At 47.3% G+C, this 21278-nt stretch overlaps 7 protein-coding genes across 7 annotated transcripts; 4 read left to right on the top strand and 3 right to left on the bottom strand.

Annotated features, from left to right (window-relative positions):
- The first annotated feature begins 291 nt into the window (after positions 1-291).
- EDB82DRAFT_500336 (uncharacterized protein) lies at positions 292-4010 on the top strand. The gene is made up of 3 exons (XM_025735602.2): positions 292-886; positions 952-1732; positions 1785-4010. The coding sequence occupies exons 1-3, from the start codon at positions 393-395 to the stop codon at positions 3876-3878; spliced, it is 3369 nt and encodes a 1122-aa protein (XP_025586291.1). The 5' UTR covers positions 292-392; the 3' UTR covers positions 3879-4010.
- A 186-nt stretch (positions 4011-4196) lies between these two features.
- On the top strand, positions 4197-5803 carry EDB82DRAFT_179429 (uncharacterized protein). The gene is made up of 6 exons (XM_065607140.1): positions 4197-4475; positions 4528-4532; positions 4606-4954; positions 5006-5471; positions 5518-5572; positions 5626-5803. Exons 1-5 carry the CDS (start codon positions 4356-4358, stop codon positions 5559-5561), a joined length of 984 nt encoding a protein of 327 aa, XP_065464934.1. The 5' UTR covers positions 4197-4355; the 3' UTR covers positions 5562-5572; positions 5626-5803.
- Positions 5692-7654, bottom strand: EDB82DRAFT_567061 (uncharacterized protein; the record flags this gene model as incomplete). Its single annotated transcript, XM_025735600.1, has 5 exons — positions 5692-5862; positions 5911-6032; positions 6088-6724; positions 6772-7196; positions 7252-7654. The coding sequence occupies 5 exons, from the start codon at positions 7652-7654 to the stop codon at positions 5692-5694; spliced, it is 1758 nt and encodes a 585-aa protein (XP_025586289.1).
- A 778-nt stretch (positions 7655-8432) lies between these two features.
- EDB82DRAFT_500328 (uncharacterized protein) lies at positions 8433-9498 on the top strand. The gene has a single exon (XM_025735596.2). It carries the CDS (start codon positions 8579-8581, stop codon positions 9371-9373), a length of 795 nt encoding a protein of 264 aa, XP_025586288.1. The 5' UTR covers positions 8433-8578; the 3' UTR covers positions 9374-9498.
- Positions 9499-9540: 42 nt separating this feature from the next.
- Positions 9541-10200, bottom strand: EDB82DRAFT_179392 (uncharacterized protein). The gene is made up of 2 exons (XM_025735595.2): positions 9763-10200; positions 9541-9714 (listed from the first exon to the last, which is right to left on the bottom strand). The coding sequence occupies exons 1-2, from the start codon at positions 9868-9870 to the stop codon at positions 9601-9603; spliced, it is 222 nt and encodes a 73-aa protein (XP_025586287.1). The 5' UTR covers positions 9871-10200; the 3' UTR covers positions 9541-9600.
- Positions 10201-17423: 7223 nt separating this feature from the next.
- Positions 17424-18995, top strand: EDB82DRAFT_179155 (uncharacterized protein). The gene has a single exon (XM_025735594.2). The coding sequence runs from the start codon at positions 17592-17594 to the stop codon at positions 18909-18911; it is 1320 nt and encodes a 439-aa protein (XP_025586286.1). The 5' UTR covers positions 17424-17591; the 3' UTR covers positions 18912-18995.
- Positions 18996-19325: 330 nt separating this feature from the next.
- EDB82DRAFT_500319 (glycosyl hydrolase family 61-domain-containing protein) lies at positions 19326-20833 on the bottom strand. The gene has a single exon (XM_025735593.2). It carries the CDS (start codon positions 20415-20417, stop codon positions 19407-19409), a length of 1011 nt encoding a protein of 336 aa, XP_025586285.1. The 5' UTR covers positions 20418-20833; the 3' UTR covers positions 19326-19406.
- Positions 20834-21278: the final 445 nt, after the last annotated feature.

The following is a 21278-nucleotide window of genomic DNA, read 5'->3' as shown; positions in this document are numbered from 1 at the left end:
CTTGCTTGTGCCATTTATTTCCACATAGTCAACTTCGCTTCATTCAACCTCATGCTCTTTGGGCAAAGCGTTATTTGTTTCAGACTTGAGCAAGACGACGCAATCCCCCAAGACCAATAGTTTCATGTAGTCGATCACAGACGCTGCGGCTTTTCAACCTGCCACATGACCTATTAGAGAAGACCTTGGGCGATCCCTTGGCGCTTACAAGCTGGAATTGCCATGCAGGACCGCACCGCACCGCATCTCGCAGCCTCGTTTGTAGTCTTGTCTATTTATTCTGAAGATACCCCCTCATTTTCTCGATCAACTATCGAAGACCTTACCTGGGATACATCCAGTGGCTCTGTACACACCCACCCGTCAAGCTGATACATCATCTTATCATCAAAATGGCGCAAACAGAGACTTTGCTCAGCGATTACATAAACTTCAATGACCAGAATGTCGGTCTTAGTGGCCAAGAATTGATCAACAAGGAGCTCACTTTCTGTGCCGCCGCCGCAGTCAGCTGTCTCTGTGACGAGCAGGAAAAGGGCATAGACATTGATGAATGTCTCCAACAAAAAGAAGAGTTCAAGTTTGTAAAAGAACTCAATTTGATCTCTGAAGTCTACAATACTGCTCCGATCAGCAAGCAGAAGGAGATCAAGTCAACGCCTCCTATTCTTGCATGGTCTGACCGTCTGCAAACTGTCTTCTTGGGTATTAGTTGTACTCGCGACATGAACGATCCCAAGTTGAACTTGAATGTTCGGGCTCAGGCGGCAGATGCTGTTGGCTCTCGCTTTTATCAAGGCCTTATCGACAGAGGCAGGGAATTTGTACCGCTTATTGAATGGCTCACGCGACAGTACAAATTGGTTGTCTGTGGCCACAGCTTCGGGTAAGAATTCTCAAGCCAGTATATCTTGATCATCGATACAGACAATGCTGATAACTGCGTTGTAGGGGTGCTCTAGCAACCGCTTCGTCTTACCTCGCCGTATTCGACCATCAATCTGTTCCCAATGTGTGGGAAGATAGCCAACACGGCATTTCCGTCATCACATTTGGATCACCCTCGTGCCATTTTGCTGAGCCTCAAGGGACTTCGACTTCCTGGAAGATGCACCTGAGTAGGAACTTCCACCACGTCATCAATCCTCATGATTACGTCCCTTTTGCACTCAATGATGCCTCAAGGAGATTTAAACAAAACTTGAATGTCATTAAAACACCATTGGAGACCATCTCACCTACAATTAAAATGTTTTGGCCGATTTTCGAAAACTGCCTGGACTTTCTTCTGGAGAAGAAGGGCAAATTCTGCCACTTTGGCTGCATGTACTCCATCGCCACCGAAACACCAGGTATTCAGAACTGCCTCCAAATACGAAGCGCCGATAATCTACCCCAGATCCCTGGCCCAAGGGAAGTGGATGAGCACCACAAGATGTCACACTACTTCCATTGCGTCAAGGGATCCATTGGTGCTCGACTACCGCAAGAGACTCTTTCAGAGAGCCATCGCGATATTGATCCCGAAGAATTTCCATCCATGATACTCCCGATGCCTGCCACTGTGACGAACTGCTCCTGCGTGGTCGAGAATGATCGACTTACCGTGTCGTTCAATGTCAATACTGCTATCATTCAGTATCTTCTTAGTGAAGCATTCTTTATGAAGGGCAGAAGCGAGATTCCTCTTACTGTCATCGGCTGCATTCAACATCCCGAAGACCACTGCCAAGTAAGTGTCACACTATGCCAATCTGGGACCTTCAACTGACCATCTACATCAGGCTTCTGTGGTGCTAGAATACAGGATTGAGGACAACAAAGTTTTTGATCATGTTGGAAAAGCATCCATCGCTCTTCAACAAGGCATCACGCTCCGTGATATATTTAGTCGATCGACATCTGTTAGAGTTGGTAGCGTGAAGCACCTGAGTCTTGATAAGGCTAGTCAGCCAGAAATATTCGAAAGTATTCGACTTGCCATGGTACGTGCACTGGTGGCCCAGACATCCAAGGTGCAAAGTATAAGAACACAAGACGCCTCTATCAATGCCGATACCCCCGGAGACGTTATCGAGTTGGATGAGAAGGTCAGGGCCGTGGTGGATCGTATCGACAGCCTAGTCAGCGACGCCAGCCCACATCTTTTCGTCAAACAGATGGGGCACGCCTTCGAAATTCTCAAAGCTCTTTGGCCTAGAGATTTTGAAACTGATCAAGATTACATCGTTTCTGTCCCTGGGCAATGGGAGATCGATGAATCTGATACTGGGCTTCTTCGGGATGTCCCTGTCGACTGTCCGCGTGTGCTCAGGGAGCTCATTACAAACATGTTCAAGAATCAAAAAGGTTCTACGATCACTCAAGCTGGAGCTTCTCTCAAGGCTTGGACGCACGCAAAGAGGCCGACATTGACACAGCAATTCGCGAATGTACCCACCCTTGTTGGCGCACTCAAGACCTTCAGTCACGATCTCTATCATCGGCCAACAGACTCTTCCAAGCGCACGGAACAGGCAATCTCCCAGTTTCAAGACGTCATGGGAGTCATCCAGTTGTGTCACCTGGTCATAATCACTCAGCTTGATGCGCCATACGAGTGGTACTGCAAATCGACCGAAGGGCGCAAAAAGACTTCAGCGGCATTGGGCATCCTGCCGAGCTATCTCTCATGGAGCTCTGCCCCAGCTTTGTTGGAGACCGTTGGTTTAAGCGCCTTGTCTGTCTCTAGCTTGGCTGTGGCTGGAGGTATGAGTGCCATGTACTACAGTTATCGCATTATCAACCACCTTCTCCATCTCCACAGCGAGTATCTCGACTTGTCATTTCCAGGAGTGCTGGCTGCCACTCTCCAAGCCCTTGGGCTTCCTCCAGCTAAGCCAGGCCACATGATTGAGAAAACACTGCTGAACCACTTGGAAGAAGATGCACTGACCTCACGTACACCAGAGACGCTGGAAAAATGGAGAGTCAAACTTGAGAAGGGCCTCGAAAACTATCCTGGGGTTAAGGAAAACCAATGGTCTATTATCCCTGATTACTTTTGGGCGAAATGGCTCTTTACCGTCACGGAGGTGGCGCAACTTCGGATTCAGCTCTTGGACAAGATCTGTATCGGAGTACAGGGCTCCACGGAAGCCGGAAAGAGCCAGATGCTGACGGTTCTAACTGGAGCGTCCAAGAACCACTTCAAACCAGGATCTAGCAGTCTGTGCAGGACGTTGGGAATTCAATCCTATAACTCTAGCGAGCTAGGCGCGATATTCCTTGACAGTCCTGGCTTTGATGATCAGAAACCACAGATCAGGTATATGGCCGACGTTTACCAAGAGCTGCTTGCTATTGTAATCATCGTTATTCCTATGGAACGTACACGATCCGAGGCAACAGAGAGTGCTCTGCGCATAGCTGTCAAATCGCTGCTCAATCGCGACGATAAACGCCCGTTGCGTATTCTTTTGAGCCAGGCTGATAAGCTAGACTTTCATCGAAAAAACAAGGAAGTGTTCAAAGCCACCCTCAGCGATGTCAAAGATCAGTTCATGTTGAAATTGAGGAGGGAAGTAGGTGAAAATTTCACTACTTTTAGACAACAGAGGTTTGGTGATGGTATCGTCTGCGTCCCAGAAACACTTGAAGATATTGTGAAGCCATTTTCGACTCACGCCCAGATGGATTTGGATGGCATCAGGGCGCTTGCAGATTGTGGTTCGAAGTATTCCTGCAAGATTGAGAGGGCGAGCCATTTCGAGAACTTGTGTGAGCTGGCTGATGCTGGAGAGATATGGGACATCGAGTCACTCCGCTCATGGCTTCGAGACCTCTCGCCTAAAAGTGTTCCGATATCTAATGGGCGGGTGCGTAAATACTGCGATTGATTAGATGACGTTGAATTGTACTACTTGTTGTCCTTGGTCTATTAATAGAAAAAGGGCTCTCGTGCATTGGTCCAGCAACTCGGACAGACCGAGATTATATAGAACGCATAATGGAGGGCGTCGGATAATTACGAGTACGATAATTTTGATCTACGTCCCCATTCTCAATCATACACTGACAGGTAGGATTATCCTTCAGCCCTCGACTATGAGTGCGAGTGCAACACACCGCTCGCTGAGTAAGTCTCTAACCGGATCAAGTATAGCCCAAATATCTACTGTGCTTATATCTCACTGATTTCTCCTTTTCTTTTCCAACATGACATGATAATAAAAAATGGTTAACATACTTGTCAAGATTGGCCTTTCGGTCGTTGTTATTCTTGCTGTTCTCTTCCAGGTTTATCTCAAAGAGGCAGTATGGCTTGCTTTCGGCATTGGAAAGGTCATGCAGCCAATTAGTGATTTCCCTTATACATGCCGCAAGATCGCCGATCCACGCATGGAAGCGTGCGAGGATATGTGGTTGTCTCAATCTACGAGGCAATTGTTCCTGGCCTGTTCGGATCCACTGGCACGAAGTGCATGGTTTCCACAGTAAGTGATCAGAAACCTCAAGATCTCGTTGTAGATACTGACGTGAGTACAGTGTTGGTGCGCTTAACATCTCGGGTCGTTCGCAGAGAGACTCTATTGTAGCTCTGGATATTGATACATCTGTCGGCAGCAGCTTTGAGCCTCGCATTTTTAAGACAACAGGATTCTCCGGGACATCTGGTGATGGGCTTATCAACGTCGCTGGCTTCACAGGCATTGAAAATTCTGACGGGAGCATTGACTTGTTGGTGACTAACATGCGACCTTCGGTTGATGCCGAGAGCGGAAAGTATCTCGATCAGTTTGTTCATGGGGCCAACACTACGATTGAATATTTTACGACTGTCGCTGGAGCGAACGAGCTGAAACATGTTCGTACTATTGCCGATGGAGGTATCGTTACGCCGAATCGTGTTGCTGTTATGGAAGACAAGACGTTTTATGTCTCGAACGATCATGGTCCTCACAAGATGGGCTGGGTAAGCCAACTAGTGACTATTAACATATTGAACGAGTGACTAACTATCCAGCGTCACCACATGTCCGCTATCCTGGGCCATGCCAACATCAACGTCTGCAAGCCCAACACCCCTTGCAAAGAAGTATCCAGCAACCTCAAATTCCCCAATGGCCTTGCTATCCATGAGAGCACCCTCTACGTTCCAGATTCGATGGCTGGCACGCTCACAATTTACAACATCCTGCCAAACAAAGACCTCGAAAAGGTGGACGAGATCAAGCTCAACTACGCACTAGACAACGTCTCCATCGATGAGAACGGTGATCTTTGGATCGCTGCTTTCCCTGTAGGCATTGAGATCTACAAGGCTAACAAAGACCCGTACAATGCACACCCACCTTCCGCTGTTTTGAGAGTCAGGAAGGTCGACGGGGAGTGGAAGGTGGATAAGGTACTTGAGGACAAGGATGGAGAAATCTTGCCGGCGGCTACGACAGCTTTGCATGACGCGAAAACCGGAAGAATCTTCTTTAGCAGTAAGTTGGACTCCACCAATGGATTGGATGTGACTAATGTTTATAGGTGTTATTTCACCGTGGATCGCAGTTTGTGAGCCAAAGGCTTGAGTGTTCCAGACGTAAACCATTCTACCAAAAATATCGACACTATCTCTTATGAAATCTCCTCTAGATACCTCAACTCAAAGAAGAAAACATATTTCGCGTTGAAGCAGTATGTTTGTACTGCTAACTGGCCTTAAACCACTTTGCAAAGACGACCGTTGGATCTCTGCTTCCACGTTTCACTTCCAACGCAAGGGTAGCACCACAACACATCATCCGGATCAATTGCTCTCTTGATGGATAAAAGTCGCTTGTAGTTGTTGCCCCAGAAAGCATGCTGCCAATCTGGTTCAAATGGAAGTGCCTACCAAAAATTAGTCGAAGAAATACAAATGACAGCAATGTCTCATACCTCATTGATATAAGCGCCTGCTTTGGGAGATAACTCTCGGAATGGTTCCCATGTTTTAATCAAACTCTGAACAGCCTGTGTCTCAGAGGTTCGGTTGAGAGGTTCGAAAGTATGTCCAGCAACTGAAGTAGTCACTGTTAGAGATAGGAAGTTGATACGGGAGTGAATACGACTTACGGGCATGGACGTATGTGTCTCTCCAACCAGGGTTTGCTGCAACACTTTCCCCTCTGGGCTTCGCATTGTGGACTCCCTTACCCGAAACTAGATGGGCAATCATCCCACCAGATGGTACACAACCTTGTTCAAGCGCATAGCTCAGCTTGGATTCATCTTTCTCGAGGGAATCCTTGGTCAAAAGTCTCGAGACGATGTAATTCGTTTCTCCAGCAGCACCCTGATCAAAGTAGACGTCGTACCACTTTAAGAATGAAGAGTAACTCTCCGACGTGGCAGTGAACTGGACCAAGCCTGGCCAACGCTTCTGAAGGGTTTCATTGATAGGCTTATAAAGTTTCTGGATGTAATTGGGATCTTGTACGTCTTGCGCAGCAAAGATGCCTGATACTCCAGCTACTTCCTTTGGTGCGCCTGGGCCGGGAGATGGGTTGGGAACGCGCGGGCTGAGAGATGCATATCCAGATAGACCGGCATCCGCGAGAGATGGAAATTGGGAGATAATGTAGGCGAGAAGATCGTACTTGAAAGGTGCCTCGGCAGATGTTCCGACCGTCCAAACTGATGCAGAGATCTTTGGCGTTTTATAGACCTTGAGAGTCATGGAGATGATAACACCAAAGGTCGAACCACCGCCCTAAAGCTTTGTTAGTATTATGCAGTTAAATGTGGATCGGTACTCACGCCTCTCATAGCCCAGAAGAGATCTTGATGATTGTTCTCGTTAATGGTCAGTATCTTCCCACTGGGAGTCACAATCGTCATCTGCAGAACCTGGTCAACGGCAAGGCCAAACTTCGGCGACAGGAGTGAATGGCCTCCGCCAGTGACATATCCTCCAAGACCAACTGATTTTCCACCGCCGCCAATAACAACGCGATCATACTTGTCTAAATAGGTGTAAACGTCGTACATCTGCGCCCCAGCTCCGGCTGTTACAGTATCGCCATCAATAGTGATCTTTGAGTTGTAAAGTTTGAAATGCCCCTTGTGGTAGGTCAAATCTTTGAGATGATGGGTCCATAGTGATAGAGAGCCCGGTGCGACTGATCGACCCATGTAGTCATGGCCCGTATTCTTGACGATGAGTCTGATGTTGTGCTTTCGGGCTATTGTTAGATGTTAACAATGCCCATCTAAAAGATAGTTTTAATTCATATTTACCAAAGTCAACACCAATCTTGACATGCTCAGCCTTGGTGACGTTGATCACATATGCAGGATATCCAGCGTCGCTGCAAGGATAATCTGCATCAGGGAGACAAGTCCAGTTGGGATACTGATCATAAATCACTGAGATTGGGTTCTCAGTGTGGAAGTCGTATTTCTTCCAAGCAGCTGCGACATTTGAACATGTGTCTTTGTTGTATGCAGGCCAGTTTTTGTGACAGACTGCGCCAGGTGGTGTAGGTGCAAGCAGACGCCCATTGAGACTGCTGTTGAGATGAGACCATGTTTTGTGAGAGGGCCACCCTGGTGTGCCGGGGTAGGCTTTGCAGGATTGGCCTGCAAAGGCTGGAGGTAGAAGGAAAAGGGTTGAGATGATGATAGAACACAGGGGAGTCATGATGGGTTGGATGACGAGCGACTTGATTTGAGTTAAGATAGCAGATACTGTCACACCTTAAATACCCATTCCATCACAGTGGAATGATGATACAGCGCATGTTGAGGTAGAGACTTCTTACAAGCTGACGCTGAACGAGGGATCATGTCCCGAGACTAAAAAGTAACTGGTGGATATTATTTGCTCATGTTGTCCAGTTAGAAAGACCCGTATTGCTCGTTTATTTGTTTAGTCGTCGCTCAGCCCTGCCAAGCCTGACGTTGATCTGGGTCTGGGGGTCTGTGTGGACGGACTGTGGAGGTGGCTCGGATGGGGATCATAATGCGAGATACGACAGGTAATGCTATCATTGAGCTGGATGATGTTTGGTGCTTATGCCTGGCTATTGAGACCGTTTTATTTGGCACTCCTAACTAACTCTCCTGTCTTTGGGGTAGTACTTCATGGTACCTATGCTACTGCACATCTCATTGAGGGAGGCGTATACGACTGACTCTCTCCATGACTATCACAAAACACAGCTTGATTATGGAGATCAACTGATCGATTCATTCCTTGTCTGATATAGACAGTTAATCCACTATTTAATCCCAATTGCGCAAGATGCTGCGAGTATTGTCCGATGAAAATACCGAGATCGACATCTCAAATGACTGGCAGGTCCATTAAACTACCCCATGTCGTTTCTCGCAGCATCATCCCCAATCAAGTTTAGCTCGGTAGAGCCTAATCTTGATTTCTCCAAGTCTCAGGGCCAAGCTTGGATTCTTCAGCGAACCCCTAATATAACTCATCAACTAATTAATTTCCCTCCTCCACTCTCTCTCATTCCATTGTCGCGTGGCGTGTCGCAAGATGCTTCCAGTCATTCATTGCTTTTTGTAGCCAAGCCGAGCAGTTACCAGTCACTCTTTATTGTTCAAAATGCTGCCAAGGTTATCGCTACTCTTCCATTCTTTGTTTGTCCCTCTCTGCATCGCGCGCGACAACAACAACACCAGTCAATATGCCGCGACCAGCGGCACAGTCTGGGCCACGCCCCACGATAGTTACTCGTCGTCAATAGGCGTTCTCGGTTGCAAAGTCGACACGAATCGCATCGCTTATTGGCCCAATTCCATCGATTGCGACAATATCTGCATCTCCTTGACCTACCAAGACCGCTCCGTCTATCTCCTCCGCATCGATCAATCCCAAGGCGCGCACGACGTTAGCTATGATGCATGGAATTACCTCTACACTGGCTACAGCGCCACCGACAAGCCTACAGCCGGCGGCCCTGTCGAAATGACATACGAGAATGTCGATGCTTCCAAATGCAAGCACTTGATCGATACAAAGGGTAGCAAATTACCCCTTAGCGCCGCCAACAGCATGAACTTCCTCACGAGCTGCCTCGATCGCAACAGCAGCACTTGGGTCGGCGACAATTACGTCCTGTATAACATACTCGACTCCATTTGTACGCTGGGTCACGATGAGAAGTGCGAATTGGACTACCCCGCCGCGAACCAGGCCGAGTGTCCGCATACAATGGGCGTCCCAGATGAATTGAAGGGCCAGACGGTATACAACATTCGGTATCCCAGTGGAGAAAAGGTTAGCGCCGCAGACGGAAAGCCTGCAGACGAGGATGGCGCGTCGGGGGTGAAGCAGCCGAGCGGCAACGTTTTGGCATTGGTGGTTTTGTTCTCGGCTTGTCTTGTCTTTGGCATATAGACAGCTTTTGTATTCTGCGATGCGATCAATGCCCTGGGGGTGGATGGTTCGAAGTCGATGTTAATGTCAAGATACCCTAATGCTTCATTCAATGCCTGTTTTAATACACTTAACATTGCCTGTTAATGGTAAAACACAAGATCAATTAATTATTCTGACAATCTGGTATCAACGCCGGCCTACAAAAGACAATCCGTCCTCAAGCATGTGTCGCGTCAAGTTGACACTTATTTTCCTAGGTTCAATGTTTCCTTGACCTTGCCCATTGCCGACTGATCTTTTTGTTGGTTGTCCTCGTCAACACCAACGTCCTCCTGTGTCAGCGCATCCTTGCCATGCATCTATTCTCAGTCAGTTACATGTCTAGTCCATGACCACTATTGACCAACCTTTTGTTCCTCCAATTCAGCGTTGTGAATTATGTCGTGCACCTCTTCGGCTGTCTCATCATTGAGACCAGTCGGTGCTTTGGGGTGAGAAGCTCGTCTCTCAGGCATAATATTTGTTCTCCAATGTATTGTCTTTGGTATTGTGATTTTGGTGTTGCTCGACGGGAAAGCTCCTCAGCTTGGGTCCCCAGGAATACCGCTTCATATAAGCTCACAGCTCAGCTCTTATTGTCGTCATCCTTTCTATCCTCCACGGCTGAAATGATGCTGACCAACGTCATGTCGAGACATTCGGGGTAACGTCTGACGATGATCTCGAGACCCCTCATTGTCACAGTGCAAGTGGCGCTGCGACAACATCTCACGACGTTATCCGTGTTGTCAGCTGGAAGTATACATTTTATTTGCTCACTGTGTCGACGTTGTGGTTTGATCCAATTGCGATATTCGGCGGACCTTTTGGGGTATGATTTGACTCGAAGTTTGCATGCCGATACGTGGCTTTCAAACGTAATCGCATGATTTGACCGCGTATTGGGTCAAGATATGTTCGCCAATCGCATTACCTCTCTCTCGTCAACCAACACAGAGTCGAAAGATCACTGCACTAGCTTGGCTCATGATCACGGGCCAGACCGCTGCACACTTGTTCTTTAAGCCTGTCCGGGACGAGAGCCTCAAGTGTAGTGGATGTGCTTGAATTTGTGATTTATAGACACGTTATCTATCAAATCGTTGGGTTAAAGGGTCCTAGAAACAAACATAATAAGTATATATTACTTCATACATCCTTTCAATCTAACAATATAGAGTGTTTGTGCAACAATATGCATAGTCGGGCAAAGTCTAGGACCGACAGTTACCCAGAGCATATATTTTCTCTGGTTCTTGGAAGTCAACGAGACCGTTGAACAAGAATCCGTTCGACAGTCTTGGTCAAAATCGGTAGTGACTGCTACGAAGGAAGAACCAGAAACCTCACAACTGTCCCATTTCTTAGGATACGAAGCATCCGTGGAAGCTCGTTCTTCTCTTAGGAACCGTCACGATAATTCGTGAGTAAAATCCATACACTTTGTATACATGAATCGAATTCTGAGGTACGTAAGATTGTGATAGGTCTTTAGAAGTTGAGGGAAACAAGGCTTGCGACAACGATCCAATTGATGGGTTTCTCAATTTCAACACAGCCTCAGCGAAGGACTGATTGACCTATAGTTAACGAGGTTCAATAGCGCCACGTGAGGCTGAAAATAGTAAGGCTGTCATGCAGTTTGTTTCCTCAACACCATGCTGATCGTGACAAGATATTGAGAGATTGGATGACTCAGCAGCATAGTATTATCAACTTCGTGGCCTGGGACATCAGCCCATCGAGAAAATATGTTACTGCCTCACTTCTTTACCATTAGCCAGGGTAGCTTTCCCTGATGTTCTTCGCTATTCCATAACTTCAATCCCAGTTATATTATCTTTAGAATGGGGAGTATCAGCGTACTGATTCGATAAATTTGGATGATTGGGGTAATTCCAACGACGGGTGGTAAAACGGCCTGCATAAGTGGAAATATGTCGTTGATGTTGGGCATTGGACCCCTATTGTTTTATGACAGTCTAAACAGCCCGGTGAGCTAGAAGGATTTCAGAATGTTACAAGGAGAACGCCCAGGTAGCATTGCAGAAAAGCTGCTTGACACCCCTTTCTCTACGCCAACCGTTGAATGCATGTTTTACAGATCCTCTAGCACATAGATATAGCGCCTCTGTCATTAAGATCTTCAGGTATGCCACGAAATGAATATGCGAGATCCTGCACTTAACAGACCCGCAGGTGGCTGCACACTCCTTTGTAGCTGTAATGCCGCGCGTCTGATGCATCTACGACATTGCTGGTAATGGTGTCATCTTGTAGTTCATGTTGCAATATGCTACAACCAATTGGACTTGTCTATTGGATATTAGTCTGAATGGAGAAAAAGGCTATGATTGTGGGTTCCACGACATAATCATTGTATAGATAAGAGTTTGTGATGAGATAAAGTCAGATACAGTATCCTGGAATAGATACCAATATCAGTCAAACAGTACAGGCTCAGTCTTCTCAGCTAAGGACGACAGTTTATTGCTTATTCAGGTGAGATAAAGTACGGACAAACCTTTCAGAAATACCATGGTCCCGAATGATAGACATGACTGGACCGTGGGAAAACTCCAGGTATAGCAACCTATTGATCAAAGTAAAGAAACAACAAACAACGTGCTGTACGATGCTGCAAAACATACATGCGTCAAGAGGCAGCCGTTATAAGAGTAGTTCAGTGGCATCTTTACTTTACACCCACAGTCCAACTAAACACTACACCATCTAACCTATGAAGGCCACAATGTAGACATTATAAGCCACGAATACTACGTATAGAAAAGCCCTTGGGTCTTGCAGCAAATATCGAACACAACCAAGGATCGAAGCTCCAGAGTTATGTCCGAATGAGGCGTGAGGACACTCCCTATAGTGGGTTCTAGACTACATATATATTTTATAGCAAGCTACTGCAGTTCAAAGTCTCTGTAGCCCTCAATCTACTGGTTTGATTTAACGGGGCACTTTGCTTTTGGAACCCTCTGTACTGGATCTACTTGTTAAGTATATGGTATTGTCAAAAGGAGTGTTGTACCGGCCTCAACATTTCGATATCGAGTTTGGCAATTAAACATACGACTTCCCCGGATTCCCCGGATCTCCTGAAGTGCCGTGGTGAGATTATTAGGTGACTTTAGACACTTGAAGCAATCGCATCGTACATCAGAACACTTGAATAAACGGCAGTTGAAATCACCATTCAATCGGCCATGATATTTGTGCTACAAGGTTTCAGAAAACAGATCACGGATTCTTAAGTTAATGCAACCTCAGATTCGTGATGATTAAAAACGAAGGTTATCTCTTATTAAGCCATGCATGTGCTCCCGCATTCCAGTCAAACCGATAACCCGGATGTCGGAAGGACTGGAATGTGGTAACTACCTTTTGTTCGTCCGAGTCCTCCTTTCAAAAACGGCAGTTTGGCCAGAAGAAAAACCAAAAGTAAGCGGCAATTTCCACCGTGGCTGGATACTTTGGCGCCGTCGCGGAATCTTGAGTGAGGCGGAAGTGAATTGCACTAATCTTGACAGCCAGGAACGTGCCATTTCTTTCTGACATCTCAATCAAAGGCGCAGGTGCTTATGGCTGATTTTACTTTCACAAATGAACGTTGAAAGAAGGGGTTTTCAGGACACAATAGAATGCTGTGTGAGTCTTTGGTGGAGGGTGGTCACAAAACTTTGGTTGTGATGCAGCCAATATGCAAGGCACATTTCAAAATCATTCTCCCATATTTCCAATAGTCGATGCCAGTGGCCACTGAGGACAAACACAGCCGCAGATTTGAATGTCACCAAGATTTTGGGATTTCCACAACGATACGAGACGATATACGAGGCCCTTAGCACACAATCATCTTCACGGGATTTACCTACTATACCAAGATACCGGGTAGCTCCAGGCTCGTATCCTTCAAACTCTATTTCTGTAGTCTTTACCCCGATAGCCTTTCGATCTGAATTTCTATGACTTGGCAATGAAATCTGAGGGGGCATAGCTTGATACCCTGAAATCCCCAGCCTTCAAAAATGTATGATGAGGCCCAACTACCTTGGCCAACTAACACATGCAGCTTTAACATGGCCATCAGAATAAAGTATTGAAGAGGCTTGCAGGACCCGATGTCACACAAGAAAGTTTTCAATCCACACGATTACATCCGGTGTGCCCGCGGCTTGGTGGCTTTCTTTTTTTCATTTCTTTTTTCCAGCTTGTCATGCTTGTAAGACTTTGGGTCAGGTCAGCATGCAATGGCTTTTTGTGCTCTTAGTAAATTCTGTTGAAAATTGTTACTGCTAAAAGATTCTTCTGCTTACTTTGTGCTGGTCCTGCATGGAAATCGGATGTCGGGCGAGAATAATATGACGGCATGGATATAGGTAGCGTCGAGCGACTCCCGTTGTGAGTGGCTAGTTTTAAGAAGTACATGAAGGTTGTGCTTATTTCTCAGACCGTCTTACACAAGAGCTAAAGCCATTGGACAGTTGTGTAAGACGCTTACTACACGTGGGCCAAGCACGATTTCAGGCAATACTAAGAGGTGTTGGTACGGTAAGGCAGTTCTCCATTCAAGCTTAACAGAGAGTGATATAGTCTGTCAACCTATGGGATCAACATTCGACAATGGGCTACTGTGTCTAGGCGGGGAAAGAATTACACGAAGCTCAGGCCATGCATGATGAAAGTCAATGATGGCCTGACTAGGATACAATGAGACTTTAGAGAAAAAGCAATGTCGGGGTGGTTGTAATGAGAAAGGGTTCAGTTCAACTCCCAGATGAGAAAAAGATGAGCATTGCATTCGCATTTTCGTCTGCATTAGACAAACAAGGATCGTGAATTATGTTTTCTGACTGGATCCAGCCAACATGCATTGTCCAGAGACTCATCGGCGGCCCATGGGCTGACAATTATCGCCAAGGATATTGCAGTTGTGGCGAATTGACTATTGACTGCACGGCGTTAATTAAAGTTACAAATAATAGCAAGAAATATAATTCCTAGAGAATACAATTACAAGGATGAGAGAAAAGAGACGAGTATGAATGATGATCCATTGAACTAGACTAGGTACAGTGACAATTGTACGATCGCCAAGCCGGGCTGATGGGGTTTTATGGTTTATTCTCTGATCTTTTTTGACGAATGAGAGATTGTTATTCCCTGGATCATCAGGCCAAGCTCATTCAATCCTCTTCTTACCGGATGCTGGGGATGATCAGGTCAGGTCAGGTCAGATCAGCCCCCGCAAATCAACGGCCCAACTTTAATCCCCCTGCTGTGCCCCGATCTAGTCTGGTCTGGCCTGACCATCATGATCACTGTCCGTCTACGCTACGGTCGATGAGCTGGTCCCTCTCCTGATGCTAAGCTGCGGGTGAGATTGCCAAGTCCCAGCTAGACTGCGATGGAAAATGCAACACGAGCCCTAGGTACTTCCCCGCACAAATAGCAAAGCTGACATTGTAGGCACGTCACAATTATGAAACGTAATTATCAAACCACCCTTGGCGACGTGTGTGTGGATTCTGAATCTCTCTATATGCCCCATCTAAGGCAGTTGTTGCGAAAGAAAATAAGAGATATCACCGTCATGCACCTACCGTTTGGAAAGGGGAGAAAAGAGACTATGAAAGTTAAAAATATCATAGTTGGAGTGCAAGTCTAAAAAAAAAACCAGACGGTTCTAGCCGGGAATGATTTAGACCTTGATCCTAGTGGGCGAGAATAAGTTCCGTTTTTGACAGAGCCAATCATAAATGCCAATTGATTCAACGCTGAGATCATACTTGACACGATATTTGCATCTATTCAGGTCCTCAAGTCACTAAAAACAGGTCCAAGACAAGTCAGGACAAGTCGAGACTAAACAAGCTTGTTTGTGCCGTGTCAGACTTGTCTCTTTTTCTTTTCCCCGCGATCGAGCTCACTTGGTGACCCCCTTTTCTTTGCTTAGCTTTTATTTAGATGCAGGGGTCCCCTGTCATCTGAGACTTTAACTCTTCACTGGTGGCCACTATCGAAACGACACGACGGATCTCTCGCGTTTATGTCTCTTTTGGCTTCTCTCATCTCATCTCATCTCGTTACAGTACAGCTTTGCAAGGTTGATATCATCCCTTACACGAGGTAGTCAACCCGATCGCTGAGCTGTTCGATCTCTGCAGGAGAAAAGCTAAGCAAAGCAACAAACTGCATTACATGGCATGACATTGCATGTTTCTTTTGTTCTGCTCGGTATGCATCGGGTCTCGGGGGGCCGGGACCGTCGGTCGGTCGGTTGAAGTCCCCTCTCTTTGGTACAACACATTGATGTGGCTGCATGGCTGCAGATGCAGGACTATACGTACCTTTGTTCGTGCACCTTTGGCTTGGTTCTACTGGCTACCGTACCGTCTCGTACAGTAAGACAAGCTCCAATTACCCTGGTTTTTGTGGCTGCATCCAACAAATGTCAATGCTCCTGCAGCTTTCCACAACGACCTGGGCTGTGCTATATTTACATATAACGAGGGTACAATGTCTCACACCCAAGGGGCGTACCTTTCGCGTGGCTGCCCTCACTACCAATCACTTTGTCTCTCGTATGACGGTTTTATGAATGAATGGTTAATTATCCATTTCCCATCCTCGTATTCTCAATATCAGCTTTTTTTCTTTTACCCTTGATAACATTGAAAATTAATTTGGCTACCATGTATGTATCTCCGTGCGGTTACGGTAATCACGGTGCTGAAAAACAAAAACAACCGGCAATTCTTTCACGCTTCCAGGGGTTGGGATCAGCTGTAGGCATTCTTAGCAAGGTACGAGAAGGAAGCCAAGAGCACGGCTCCTAAGAATCAATGACAGGGATTGTGCTTGTCTTACTCTCCTCCTCTGACTTCCCCTGCTGAGTCTACCAAGTATGGTCAGACCAGAGATTATCGGCCTGCATTAGCCAGCCTTACGAGCTCGTCTAAATAGCTTGACTTGATTTTTGGTCCAAGAAGAAGAGGGGAAGAGCGAGCTTGTACCCATTTTGAGCCTCCGCTATCAGAGCTAATAACGATTCTTCGAACGGTGTCCAACGGGAAGCCAGGATCACCATCCAAGACAGAGTTGGAACAAGCTTGAATTTCCAACAACATCTACCACTTTATCCATAGAAAATTGTACCCCTCATAGGTTGTATTAGAGCAACCTCGTATTTCAAAAGCAGAGTGTGATGCTCCACGCTCTTCGCGCTTCAGCTGCAGCCAGAAAGTACCTGCTGGCGCGAAGCCTTGTGCGTCACAACTGTCACTTTTCTTTTGCGAGAGGTTGCACTCATCTTGTCCGACAGGCCAACACCACAAGTTCAGCCGGGTCGTTGCTTTCCGATATACAATGTGGATGGGGCTTTCTCAGCCGTCGAATCACGGAGAAAATCAACTGCCACTCAAGCCTCTCGTCCCCCAAAGAAGCTGCCCCGAGCATAAAATTAGAATATTGCTAAGCTGTTTCTGGAAATCTCCTTTTCATTTCTATGTGACAGTTGAAATCTAAATGAGTCCAGAATGGGCTGTATCGCGATCAACCTCGACTTATGGATACACACTTTCCAGTAAGCATAACCTTGGGCTAACTTTGGTTAACCCTCAACACCCTTGTTCTTTGATGTTGTGGTTTGCCTTGAGCCCAACCACCGCACCCATGCCCATGCCAAGGCTGTATCTTCCCTGTTCTTTGGGAGAAGTATATGCAACCTTGAAGCTCGACAACTTGCAGCCCCAGTTGAGGCTGTGGTTGGCATGCAGGTCACACTGCCAAGTACCAAGAGCTACGAGCGACGACCCGGCCTAGGGAGAATTAGCTTTGACACTATTGACATCAGGATCATCGTCGTTCCCAAAGTAGCTTGAGCTGACTTCCTATCTGGATGCTCGGATGACCTGGACGAGCATCAGCATAGCATGACATGGCATGGCCCACACTTGGTCAACAAGATCTCGTGTTCTTGATAGCACTCAAGCAACTTCACGACGGCTACTTAAACCTCATCATCTCCTCCCCAAATCGAAACTATCATTCTCCTCATCACTCTCAAGTCAAGAAAGGCACTGGTCTCTCATCCTCGACTGACCTCCTCCCTTCACTCGCTCCTCATCTTTCGTTTTAACTCTAATCATCACTTTCGTTGCTGAAAGGCCTATAATCGCCTATCATGCATTTCAAGAACGTCTTGGTCAGCCTCTTTGCCCTGACCGTCTCGGTCAAGGCTATCCCTGATGTCGACACCGACTTCAGTCTCGAGGCCCGCGACGATACTGCTCCTATCGAGGCTCGTGATGAGTCCGAGTTCCTCGCTGAGCGCAACTACTACCCTCCCCCATCCTGCAAGGAGAACGAGCACTACAACTCGCACTGGAAGAAGTGTGTCTGCAAGGACGGCTACGAGGAGAAGTATGGCAAGTGCGTTGCTAAGAAGCCTTCTTGCAAGGAGAACCAGTACTACAACTGGAACTGGAAGAAGTGTGTTTGCAAGGACGGTTATGTTGAGAAGTACGGCAAGTGTGTCAAGCCCACTTGCAAGGACAACGAAGTCTACAACTGGCACTCCAAGAAGTGCGAGTGCAAGGATGGTTACGAGGCTAAGTACGGCAAGTGTGTTCCCAAGTGCAAGTGGGGACAACACTATGATCAGCACGCTGGCAAGTGTGTCTGCCCCAGGGGAACATCTGAGAAGTACGGCAAGTGTGTGAAGGACTGCCCTAAGGGACAATACTACAACAAGCACTCTGACAAGTGCGAATGCCCTCACGGTACCTCTCTCAAGTACGGAAAGTGTGTCAAGGACTGCCCTGCTGGAACCTACTACAACCGCCACAGTGACAAGTGCGAATGCAACAAGGGCACTGAGTGGAAGTACGGAAAGTGTGTCCCCAAGTGCAAGTGGGGACAACACTATGATCAGCACGCTGGCAAGTGTGTCTGCCCCAAGGGAACATCTGAGAAGTACGGCAAGTGTGTGAAGGACTGCCCCAAGGGACAATACTACAACAAGCACTCTGACAAGTGCGAATGCCCTCACGGCACCTCTCTCAAGTACGGAAAGTGTGTCAAGGACTGCCCCAAGGGTCAGTACTACAACAACCACTCCGACAAGTGTGAATGCAACAAGGGCACTGAGTGGAAGTACGGCAAGTGTGTCCCCAAGTGCGACGAGGGCAAGTACTTCGACAAGGACTCTCACAAGTGCGTTTGCGCCAAGGGTACTTCTGAGGTCTATGGCAAGTGTGTGAAAGACTGCCCCAAGGGTCAGTACTACGACCGCTGGAGCAAGTCTTGCAAGTGCCCCAAGGACCTGAGCTGGAACGGCCACAAGTGCGCCTACGACTGCGGCCACGAGGCTGAGTACAAGTACGGCGCCTGTGTCTGCAAGAAGGACAACCAGGTCTTCAACAAGCACAACAAGAAGTGCTCTTGCAAGCAGGGCTACTACTACAACCAGCACAAGGGTGTTTGCAAGAAGGGCGGTTACTAAAGGATTAGTAGCATGTAAGGGAGTGGGGGATGATTCAGATGAAAGGGGGTTAACAGCTGGGGATGGTCTCTAGTAAAATTACGGAACTGGCTGGTTTGGACATAAGCAGACTTTTGCAGCGATGGAACATACTTTTTTCTTCTACACTCCTTATATATTTCTACTTCTCTAGTTGATAATTTTTAAATCAAGGACATTTCGCGGATCACATTTCTTTCCAAGTTTTTGTGATGGTTTTTCGATTACAAGTAGCCAGCAAGACTTGTCTGAAGTGTTGTAAGCTCAACTTTTTATCAACATTGAAAGACTGTCACAACTTGGGAAGAAAATTATTTATGTTCACTCGTGTGTGTATTGAGTACGGTGACTAACTATATGTACAAAGAACAAATCGTACGCGGGGTACAATTAGGTATCCATCATTCCAACCACGAAGAGATTCAAGATCTAATCTTGACTTCAAAACCTCCATCTATTCAGATAAAGATGAAGAGCTTACTTCTTGAGAGCACGCTTAGCCTTGGCAGCCTTCTTTGCAGCGCGCTTGGCCTTGCACTTGCTGGAGGGAGCCTTGGTAGCAACAGGGGCAGCGGGAGCCTCAGTGGTGACAGCAGCGGCAGTAGGGGTAGCAACAGGAGCAGAAGTAGCGGGGGCATCAGTGGCAGGGGCATCGCTAGCAACGGGAGCAGCGCTGCCAGAGTCGGAACCAGAGCCAGCCTTCTCACCAGTGCAGTCACCATCGCTGGCCTGACCGGCAAAGTTGGGGGTGTGGTCAGTGCAGGCGTTGGGCCAGGTTCGGGGACCAGGAGCATCGTACTTGGTCACAGGAGGGTAGTAGATGCTGAGGAGAAGGCTGGGGTCAGTGGCCTTGAAGGCACCGGGGAGCTTGACCATAGGAGAAGGCTTGCCAGCACCGGTGCCGTCAACAGTGATCTGGGCACAGCCGATGTAGAACTGAGCACCGTTCTTCTCACCGGCACCGTGGAGACCAACGTGCTCGGCGCGCATGAGGTAGGTACCCTTGGGGGTGTCCTTGGGGAGAGTGAAGGTGAAGTTCTGGATACCACCAGACTGGCCGTTCATGTAGTTAGCCCACTCAACACCCTCAGCTCCGATCTTTTTCCAGGTCATCTCGTAGACCTTGAACCAGTCGCCATCTCCGAGGTAGTCGGAAGCCTCAGTGCCATCGGGAGCCTTGCTGAGGTAGACGGAGAGGGGACCGGGGTGACCCATTTCGCTGGCAACAGTGAAGCCAACCTCGTCACCGGGGGAGACCTGCATGGTCTTGGTGGCGGCGCGGATGTCCTTGTCGAGACCGCCAGCGTTGCAGACAATGTCCTTTGAGGTGACATCGGTGACGGGGCTGTTGTTGTTGGTGGTCTTTCGGACGTACTGGTAAGGCTCAGAAACCTCGCCGTTGACGATGAGAGCCTCGAAGTTGTAGTGGGCGAAGGCGGTGGGGAGAGCGGCGGCAAGGGCCAGGACGGTAGAGAATGAAGTGCGCATCTTGAATGTTGCTTTGCTTTTTTGAGTTAAAAAAGGATTGTATGTGTGTAATTTGGTAGAGAATGAAGCGAAACCACCAGGGTTTGCAAAGAATGTAATGTCTCGTAGAGAAAAAGAAAGAAAGGCGCAAGCAACAGCTGCGAGTGAAGGATCAGGTCTCTGAATGGAGTAGAAAGAATGGGATGGGAAGGAAGGGAGAAAAGAAGCTAAGAAGGAGGAAGAAAGTCGTCCTTATATCAAAACTTGTAGACGCCGGACGGTCTCCTTTTCGTGACCTGGCCTGTCAGAATCGAAAGACATTATTGCTGGAATCTCGCTTCCTCGGAAAATTCGGTGCTGTTGTCGATGATTGACTGTGAGCCGGACTCTGAAACCGTTCCTTACATAGACGCCGAAGTTGATTATTGGGTCCGGGGGAGAATCATAGGCTCAACTGACAGAACTGAGCATGGGTGTTGTGTTTGACGTGTGAAAGATCCTTGTCTGGGAGTTACGTGAGACGTCTCAAACCATGGTGCGGCTAAACACATTTGGGCGATCATACAGAAAGAAAGAAAACGAAACTTGTTCAAAGAAACAAACTTGGCGTTTCTAAATAAGGCTGATTTCGTATAATCAATTATTACATACCATCTGTGCTCTTTATAGAGTTTCCACGATGTAAACTCAATCGTACAGTCTAACAAACGAGATAAAAGTCAATCAACATTGAAAGAACTACGGATTGGAAATTAGAGACTTCGGACATTGGATTCATCTGATTGGTGGAAATAGATATTCGCAAGGATAAACATTCAAGGGTTAGCGAACTGTAACAGGTGAGCGGGTCTTGGTGAAGGAAGCGCTCACTGTCATTACTCA

Source organism: Fusarium venenatum (genome assembly GCF_020744135.1).
Source record: "Fusarium venenatum strain MPI-CAGE-CH-0201 chromosome Unknown EDB82scaffold_2, whole genome shotgun sequence".
In the NCBI taxonomy this organism is placed as follows: domain Eukaryota; kingdom Fungi; phylum Ascomycota; class Sordariomycetes; order Hypocreales; family Nectriaceae; genus Fusarium; species Fusarium venenatum.
The sequence above is the reverse complement of the archived record's forward strand: the minus strand, read 5'-3'. Positions and strand labels throughout refer to the sequence as shown.

Bases quoted from the DNA above. Each gene is read 5' to 3' on its own strand.
- EDB82DRAFT_500336 (XM_025735602.2), top strand. From the start codon at position 393: ATGGCGCAAACAGAGACTTTGCTCAGCGATTACATAAACTTCAATGAC. The intron at 887-951 runs GTAAGAATTCTC...ACTGCGTTGTAG, and splicing joins GTCTGTGGCCACAGCTTCGG to GGGTGCTCTAGCAACCGCTT. The intron at 1,733-1,784 runs GTAAGTGTCACA...CATCTACATCAG, and splicing joins ATCCCGAAGACCACTGCCAA to GCTTCTGTGGTGCTAGAATA.
- EDB82DRAFT_179155 (XM_025735594.2), top strand. From the start codon at position 17,592: ATGCATTTCAAGAACGTCTTGGTCAGCCTCTTTGCCCTGACCGTCTCG.
- EDB82DRAFT_500319 (XM_025735593.2), bottom strand. From the start codon at position 20,417: ATGCGCACTTCATTCTCTACCGTCCTGGCCCTTGCCGCCGCTCTCCCC.
- EDB82DRAFT_179429 (XM_065607140.1), top strand. From the start codon at position 4,356: ATGCCGCAAGATCGCCGATCCACGCATGGAAGCGTGCGAGGATATGTG. The intron at 4,955-5,005 runs GTAAGCCAACTA...CTAACTATCCAG, and splicing joins GTCCTCACAAGATGGGCTGG to CGTCACCACATGTCCGCTAT. The intron at 5,472-5,517 runs GTAAGTTGGACT...TAATGTTTATAG, and splicing joins CGGAAGAATCTTCTTTAGCA to GTGTTATTTCACCGTGGATC.
- EDB82DRAFT_500328 (XM_025735596.2), top strand. From the start codon at position 8,579: ATGCTGCCAAGGTTATCGCTACTCTTCCATTCTTTGTTTGTCCCTCTC.
- EDB82DRAFT_179392 (XM_025735595.2), bottom strand. From the start codon at position 9,870: ATGCCTGAGAGACGAGCTTCTCACCCCAAAGCACCGACTGGTCTCAAT. The intron at 9,715-9,762 runs GTTGGTCAATAG...GACTGAGAATAG, and splicing joins CTGAATTGGAGGAACAAAAG to ATGCATGGCAAGGATGCGCT.